This window comes from Pelmatolapia mariae, linkage group LG1 (assembly GCF_036321145.2).
Source record: "Pelmatolapia mariae isolate MD_Pm_ZW linkage group LG1, Pm_UMD_F_2, whole genome shotgun sequence".
Taxonomy (NCBI): domain Eukaryota; kingdom Metazoa; phylum Chordata; class Actinopteri; order Cichliformes; family Cichlidae; genus Pelmatolapia; species Pelmatolapia mariae.
Genome location: NC_086227.1, coordinates 38,712,368 through 38,720,446, shown reverse-complemented (window position 1 = coordinate 38,720,446; position 8,079 = coordinate 38,712,368). Strand labels below are relative to the sequence as shown.

Here is an 8,079-nt window from a genome sequence, read left to right as displayed (position 1 = left end):
TATTTGAAGAGTTTCAGTCAGGTTTCAGAGCTCATCACAGCACAGAAACAGCTTTAGTGAAGGTTACAAATGATCTTCTTATGGCCTCTGACAGTGGACTCATCTCTGTGCTTGTCCTGCTAGACCTCAGTGCAGCGTTCGATACTGTTGACCATAATATCCTATTAGCGCCATTAGAACATGCTGTAGGTATTACAGGTACTGCACTGCACACTCTAAGAAATGACACACTGATGTTGTTAGCATTATGTAAATGTTTTATGTTAAAACTAATGCCACCAATTGATTTTTAACTTTAAACACAAGTATGTTGTTTTGAATTTAATTAACAACACAATATTTCAATACAACAAAATTCAGTAAATTAAATCCAACGTAAAAAGTTCATTTAAAATGAAGAGCACTTTAATTTAAAGAGGATTGTCCTAATAGGCTCTCCGTACTTCTGAGTTTGCACATGTGTAGTGTGGAAGTTTGATCATCCGCCATTTTCAACTGAGACTTGCATGTGCTTAGCATCCTGGATAGAATCCATCGCCATCTGAGGATTATTTGGTAAGTACAACAATTTAAGGATGACAAATTTGATTAATGTATACTAACTGATAAACATCTGACAATTTCGGGAATACTTTTGCATTTTTAAAAAAAAATGATGCCTGGTAAATTTTTTAACACTCTAGCTTAGCGGTCTCCAACCCCCGTGCCTCGGACCGGTACCGGTCCGTAAGTCGTTTGGTACCGGACCGTGAGAGTTGAGGCTCAGGTGTGAAATGTATGGTTTTCAGGGTTTTTATCGGTTTTCAGCGTTATTTTGTTACCGTTTTTATCGTTAACTTGGTTTTCCTGGGTCTTTTCACGTGTGTTATGAATAAATCTTCATTTTTCGGTAACGGTACTAGTTTTATTGTGTTGTATTTATCCACGACACCTTAAAGGCCGGCCCGTGAAAATATTGTCAGCAATAAACCGGTCCGTGGCGCAAAAAAGGTTGGGGACCGCTGCTCTAGCTTGTATACCTCTCTCACGTGTTAGAAGTATGAAGACATTTAACAAATATTGCTGAACCCGCTTCGGTATAATTTTCCAAAATCTTTTGCGATTCCTGTTAAGGTGAGACTTGCCTACTAAGACTGATAGTTTTAAAATTACTCCCAACATCTACCGCACCTGCTGCCTGACATCAGTAATGACCGCCGGGAGCGCCAGCGATCCTGTAGTTTGAAGAATGAAATGTATGTATAGTGTGTTTTAGAAACATGGATCAATTAAGTTGCTACATTGTTTGAAAGAATTCGACTCCATGTTGATTTCTGGTTTAGTGTCAAACTCGGGGATTTGAGCGATTAACACTTTGATTTGTAAAGTATAAGACATGCGTTCATCTGTTGTCATTGAAGTGCAGAATAATGTGTAATACTGTTATATATAATGCATTTAACTCCTTGTATCAGTTTCCATTGCTCATCAAAGTAACAATTTGTGTGTTCCCTTTTCATTTTAGGTTGGTTAGCTAGTTCTGTCTCCCAATAGATGCAACAAAAGTGGCTCAGATGTGGTTGTAAGTATTTGAGGTATCAATGGAACATGTACAAAATAGATAAACAAATCTATGCTCTTTAAAAAAAAATCAGTTATTGATGATGACTAACAAACTTCATTTTTTTTCTTTTTTTTTTCTAGGTTTTAAATGTGGAAGTGCAGACAGTGTGCTGAAAGTGTTTTGACAAGGTACCAATTACTAAAGCATTACAGATTAAAGCATGGCCATTATGGTCAAAGACACTCATATCCATGCACATACTATGAATGCCCTTGTTCATTTAAAACATGGAATGCTCTCAAAACACATTTGAGTCGATGTCATATTGATTCTTCAAGTAGATCAGGAGAAACAGTTATCTTTACATGCTCCTTGTGTCCTGGAAGCGAACTGATATCAGTTAAAGAGTATTTCTCCCATATAAACAACCATCTTAAGTGTTTTGAGACAGTCACTTGTATCTTTCAAAACTGTTCATTTCAAACTAATATATATGGTACTTTCAAATCGCATAAGAATAGAAAACATGGAAATTGCACAGAAAAAGACTTTAAACCTGAAGTTTTGAAAGGGTTTGTAAATGAAGATCAGCTATCTGAGGAACACTTAACAGATGATAGAGAAAATCACTCTAACTCCAGTGGTCCTAGTTTTGTTGAAGCTGAAAATGAGAACTTGCAGGAAACCATAATTAGGAAATTTGCTGCTGTCTTGCTCAAATTAGAGATTTTTTCACATGTACCCAGCTCTGCCATTGATGAATTGTTGGAAGAATTACACTTCATTTTTACTTCCGCTGTAGTGCCCATTTCAAACACAACCGCTGTTGAGGTATTCAGGAGGCACGAAGTTCAGGCTGACTTTCAAATAATTAATGAAGTTAACCTTGCCATTAATGCAAATAATCCTGTGGTGAAAGCTATAGCGAAGGGTGGTCCGCTTTCCACCTCATTTAAACGTAAACAATATTATAAAGAATATTTTGAAGTTGTGGAACCTGTTGAGTATAAACTTGAAGCATATTCCAATAAGACTTTTCAGTATGTTCCCCTGCTGAAGTCTTTACATCAGTTACTTTGCCGTAAAGATATAATTGATAAGCTTGTTGACAACTACACAACCTGCCTTGAAAGTAATAACCAATACACTTGTTTTCAAGATGGTGAATATTACAAAATAAATCCTTTTTTTTCTAGTGAAGTTTTACGGATCTCTCTGTGTTTATATGTAGATGATTTTGAAGTTTGCAATCCATTGGGAACATCACGCAAGAAACACAAGCTTTGTGCTGTATACTGGACTTTTGGTAACTTGCCCCCTGGTAGCAGCTCAGCCCTTTCATCAATCTATTTAGCACTGTTGTGCAAAGTGGATTTTGTCAAAGAATACGGCTATCAAAAACTTTTTGAGCCACTGTTGCATGACCTAGTAACTTTAGAGCAGGAAGGTGTTTTTATTCCACAGCTTGGGTCATTCATTAAAGGGACAGTTCAGTGCGTTATAGCTGATAATCTTGGGGCTCATGGCCTAGCTGGATTTATTGAGAGTTTCTCAGGAAAATATTTTTGCCGCTTTTGTACAGCTCAGCTTTCAGACATCCAGAAGCTCGAAGTGAAATCAGGAGCCTTTGACCGCAGGACGAAGGAGGTTCATCAGTTGCACATTAAAACCTGTGAGGAAAAAGGGGTAAGCTGCTTTGGTGTAAGGACAGGATGTGTTTTAACTAAGAGCTTATCTCACTTTAATGTGATAAGTGGATACCCACCTGACACTGTCCACGACCTATTCGAAGGCATAGTTCCTGTTGAACTGGCAAAGTGCATTGCAGTGCTAATATCTAAAAAGTTATTTACTCTTCAACATCTGAATAATCTCATACTGTCTTTTCCCTACAAATGTGGGGATAAAACTAACCGTCCTCATGTGTTACCCAAAAACCTGCAGCAGAAGCACACAATTGGTGGGAATGCACATGAAAATTGGTGTCTTCTTCGATTACTTCCACTAATTGTTGGAAAACTTGTTCCTATTGATGAACCTGCATGGCAGGTGATATTGTATTTGAAAGATATTGCAGATTTGGTTGTGGCAAATGTTCATACTTTGGAATCTATTGCATATCTGGAATGCACAATCTCAGATCATCGTAAATGCTACCAAGCACTCTTTCCTGATCAAAAGTTGTTGCCAAAACATCATTTTCTGGAGCACTATCCTGAAATGATTAAATGTTTTGGTCCTCTTGTATCATTATGGACTATGCGGTTCGAGGCCAAACATAGCTTTTTTAAGCAGGTTGTTAGGCACATACATAATTTCAGAAATGTAACATTTACACTGGCAAACAAGCATCAGCTAATGGTTGCTTATAATTTGCTTCGCCCTGACAATGAGAAGTCTTCATTGGAAGTTTTGCAAACCTCAAGAGTGTCAATTGATATCCTTCATGATGATGTTGTGAACTCGCTTGTACAGAAGCACCCAGAAATCTCTGAAATAAACCTGGCCCAAAGTGTCACTGTCAATGGTATCAGATATAAAAAGGGCATGATAGTTGTACATGGATCCTGTGGTGGTCTTCCAGGATTTTCAGAAATAATGCAGTTGTGCATTATTAAAGACGAGTTGACTTTTATTGTTAAAAAACTCAACTCCTATTATAGAGAACATTATCGAGCCTTTGAGTTGCATCCAACAAGAGAGTTCGCAGCAGTTGTTCAGAAGGAACTTGCTGACCACTATCCATTGGCTGAATACAAAGTTGGATCACTACGAATGGTAACCTTAAAAAGATTTGTACATGTTGCTGGTAAGTTTAATTTTTTCTTAGTAGTGACTTCAGATCTTTGACACATTTAGAATAACACAAGGCCTAGTTTATACTTCTCTACCAGGAGACCAATACATACACTCAGGCAGACTGATGGAGCTTTGAACCTTTCAAACTTCTCCGCTGCTTTGTGACTGTTTCAAAGCAATTTGCCAGGACAGCAAGGTGGTGCATTGCTTCTTGAGACTGGCACAACCCATGTGACTCGCTATCTTTTAATCCTTCCGGGACCAATTGTTTAAAGCTTGTATCATCAGACTTCATCAGCTAGATGTTCTTCAATGTGCTCCATGGTAGAACTCTGCTATTTACTCTCTCTTTACCTCTTAAATCACTGGTTTTGTGAGAAAACCGGAAGAGTGACTTTCCTGAATTGAAGTAGTTTGCTGACCAATCACAGGCTTGCACTGTCCATGGTGTTTGACATTTATCTAAAAACTTGGGCGTGTCTCTGTCCGTCCTTGCGAGTCTGCTACAGGGTGCTTGCCTTGCGTAAAATGACACGGCACGTCTCCTTGCCCACACTGACGAAGAAGTATAAACTAGGCTTAAAAATTAAATTTTAGATTGGTTTTCATTAAGAAATATTAACATATAATAAAGTTGCAAAAAAAATCCACCAAAATGAAAAGAATGAAATGTTTAGTTTTTTTTGTTTTGTTTTCCAGAATGAAAACAAGATGGCTGCAACTTTAAGAATCATTCTTGGAGAGGACAACGCATCGAAATTATCTCTTCCCAATGGGATACCCAGTTCACTAGAGTACCTCAAGGAAGAAATTAGAAGGCAGTTTGGTTTGACTGGAAACTTCAGGCTTCAGTACAGAGACATTGAATTTGATAACGAGTTTGTGAACTTGACACTGCCTTCAGAAATCAAAGACAAGTCCACAGTTAAAGTTGTTTACTTGCCAGTTGAGTCGGATGAAGTCTCTCTCAATGCCACACCCCGGGAAAGAGATGACTGTTCCACCCCATGTTCACTAGCTGATACAGACATTCTTTCTTCTGCTGAATCTACCTCCTCAGATTCTTCACTGAGATCACAACCATGGCCCTTGAAATTCCAAATACCCGAGTTTAGTTATGAGGTGCAGTTTCAGTTAGAACAAGGAAACCAAGCCTTCCTTAACAATGGTACTCTTCTGCATCCAAGTACCAAACTCAAATCTGATATATTGCAAAGTTTGGCATCAGAAATGGCCAAATACAAAATCTATCCTTCCAGCGCAGAATTTGATAATGTAGCGGAGGCCCTGATAACAAAATATCCATGCTTAAAGGAGCAAGGTTCAGTCACTGGCTATTATGGATGGAAAATCAGCCTGAAATACAAAATGGCAAACTATCGAACCAGACTAAGGAACATCGGCTGCCAAGAGCTGACCATTAATTCAGTGAAAGAAAAGAGAAGTGGCATGGGTCCAGGTCCCAACCAGGTGAAGAAGCCACGGAAGGCAGAAGTCAACTTCTGTCCGGATTATCCACCAGGTGAAACTAAAGAGAGCCTTGAGGAAGAAAGGAAAGCTCTTCTACTAGAGGTCAAAAAGAAGAATAATGATCAACTAATAAAAAGAAAAATGGAAAAAACCTTTGCCTACCGAAGACAGGAAATCATCAAAGACATGCCATTCATTGCAGAGGTCAAAAACAGATGGCCTGCCCTGTTTTCAGAGACTGAGGTAATTCTTACCAACTTTTTTTATTGCAAGTCATTTTCATAAGAACTTGTATTTGAAGAAGAACAAAGTACTGTAAATTGTTAATTTTAAAAGATACAAAATGTTTGACTGAAAGTTGTAACATTCTTGCATGTGGCCTCTAATAAAATTAATAGAGAATGCTCTCTAGTTGTAATTTTTAATATGTTTCAGGTTGTTGCAGAGTTCACCCGCATCACCATGGTCCCTTTGTTGTCGACTTTCATGTCCAAGCTGGACAGCTATGCTGACCACCTTCTTAGAGTGTTCAAAAAGAAGGGGGGGACAGCTAAACGCAATATCAACTTAATCTTGGCAGCCATGGATGGGGTATGTATTTTGGATGATCTGATATCGTCGTGTTGGTGTTGTTCCAAGATCATCATGAAAATGTTGTTCCAGGTTTAACATTGCAAGTGACCAATCACATTGTTGTGACGTTATTCTTTTGCGCGCCAAGCCATTCCTTCATTTATGGAATTCCAATGTTGCAAGGACATAGAACAACATTTAGTATGATGATCTGGGAACAACACCAACACGACGATATCAGATCGTGCATGTATCGTGCAAGGTTTTAGTTGACCTTGATTGAGCTCTGAAATTATTTGAATGCTTCTTCAACTTCTGTGTCTGTCATTAATCAGAAATTCTAGAATTGATTAAAGCAAAAATTAAAGCTTTCACGTAATGTCAAAAATGCTTAATGCTTAATCACTTATCTGGATTATGTGTTAATATTTTTGACTTTGTTTTGTAAAGAGGTTGAAAGGAACCAAAATAAGAAACTTCCCTCATATTGAGTTCTTATCTCCACCAGAATCCCAGCGTTGATGTTCGACGGGAATGCATTCTGAAAGCTGTCTGTGTCTACTTAAATGAAAAGCCAGATGACCTGTTCAAGGAATTCTTGGTAAGTTAAAAAAGGAAAACGATCAGTTATTTTCCTTTTTTTTTTTTAAATTTGGGATAGGAAATGGAAGGTGGACTTACTTGTCCATATGTTTGTATGCAGTTAACTTATATTTTTCTTTTCTTTTTATTTAAAGGATGTGGATCTTGGTGCAAGCAGAGAAACGGAGCAGCTGACTTTGGGAGTCTATGTTGTCAGACATGAAGGAGCAGACTCTGCAGATACACCTGAGGACATTGGTGTCATCATAGGATGCACTGTGCTGCAAGCTCTTAGTGATGTGGCAAAGGGTTGTGCCCTCCTGCTTGGACTAATCTACAGTCTAAATCTGAGCTACCCAAAGCACCTGAAATACACATTTGAATTTCTTCAGAAGGTGCTGATGGAGTTGGATGGGAACAACCTATCCATGAAGGTGCAGGTTCTGAAAAACAAACTGCTTGAGTGAAACAGCCTGCACTGAACTATAGAGGACACTGAACTTTAAGGTTCTCGAACCCTTCTCCTTGCACTTCATAAACTGTTCAGTTTGAATTGCTGCAAGAACTTCTGCAAGCCTTTCACTTTTCTGCGTTCTTTGTTCTTGAATCTTTACCAACATCCAACTACACTGAAAAAGACTGCTCCTAACTTTGGACTTCAGTTTAAGTTTTGCAGCAAAGGTTATTTTTCTAAATATGGACAAAAATGACACTAAAGTAATTTCTACCTGCTGTTTGCAGGGCTGTATTGTGGGATTTTCATTGTAGCCCAGTCAAGTTTAAAATAAGTCATGTTAATGTTAAAAATGTTGGAATCACAACACTTCCCAGTTTTAATCATTTATGTATCTTGTCTTTCTGCACTTATAATGCACTTGAATATATGTAAAGATTGTTTATGAAAAAAGATCTAAAAGCATTTGAATTACTCAAAGTGTTTACACACAAGTTTTACACAGTGTTATTAAAGTTAGGTTAACTGAACAAACTTGTGTTCGATTTATTTAATTTACAAACTTAAATAGAGTAAGTTGCAATTCTGTTAAAGTGATTTAATCCTATAGTTTCAGTAGAGCATGTTTTGGTTGAGTAGATTTATCAGATGTACTTAA

General features: G+C 37.8%; 1 protein-coding gene and 1 long non-coding RNA gene across 2 annotated transcripts; both read left to right on the top strand.

Annotated features, from left to right (window-relative positions):
- Positions 1 to 479: 479 nt before the first annotated feature.
- Positions 480 to 1,767, top strand: LOC134623970 (uncharacterized). The gene is made up of 3 exons (XR_010093448.1): positions 480 to 555; positions 1,505 to 1,561; positions 1,684 to 1,767. It is a non-coding gene; the product is annotated as an uncharacterized LOC134623970 (long non-coding RNA).
- Positions 1,768 to 5,160: 3,393 nt separating this feature from the next.
- Positions 5,161 to 7,763, top strand: LOC134623961 (uncharacterized). The gene is made up of 4 exons (XM_063468964.1): positions 5,161 to 6,055; positions 6,248 to 6,403; positions 6,894 to 6,986; positions 7,123 to 7,763. The coding sequence occupies exons 1-4, from the start codon at positions 5,573 to 5,575 to the stop codon at positions 7,432 to 7,434; spliced, it is 1,044 nt and encodes a 347-aa protein (XP_063325034.1). The 5' UTR covers positions 5,161 to 5,572; the 3' UTR covers positions 7,435 to 7,763.
- Positions 7,764 to 8,079: the final 316 nt, after the last annotated feature.

What these genes read in the sequence shown, in the direction of transcription:
- LOC134623961 (XM_063468964.1), top strand. Translation starts at nt 5,573, where the DNA reads ATGGCCAAATACAAAATCTATCCTTCCAGCGCAGAATTTGATAATGTA. An exon ending in TCTTGGCAGCCATGGATGGG is followed by an intron (nt 6,404 to 6,893) that starts GTATGTATTTTG and finishes TATCTCCACCAG; the next exon opens with AATCCCAGCGTTGATGTTCG. An exon ending in ACCTGTTCAAGGAATTCTTG is followed by an intron (nt 6,987 to 7,122) that starts GTAAGTTAAAAA and finishes TTTTATTTAAAG; the next exon opens with GATGTGGATCTTGGTGCAAG.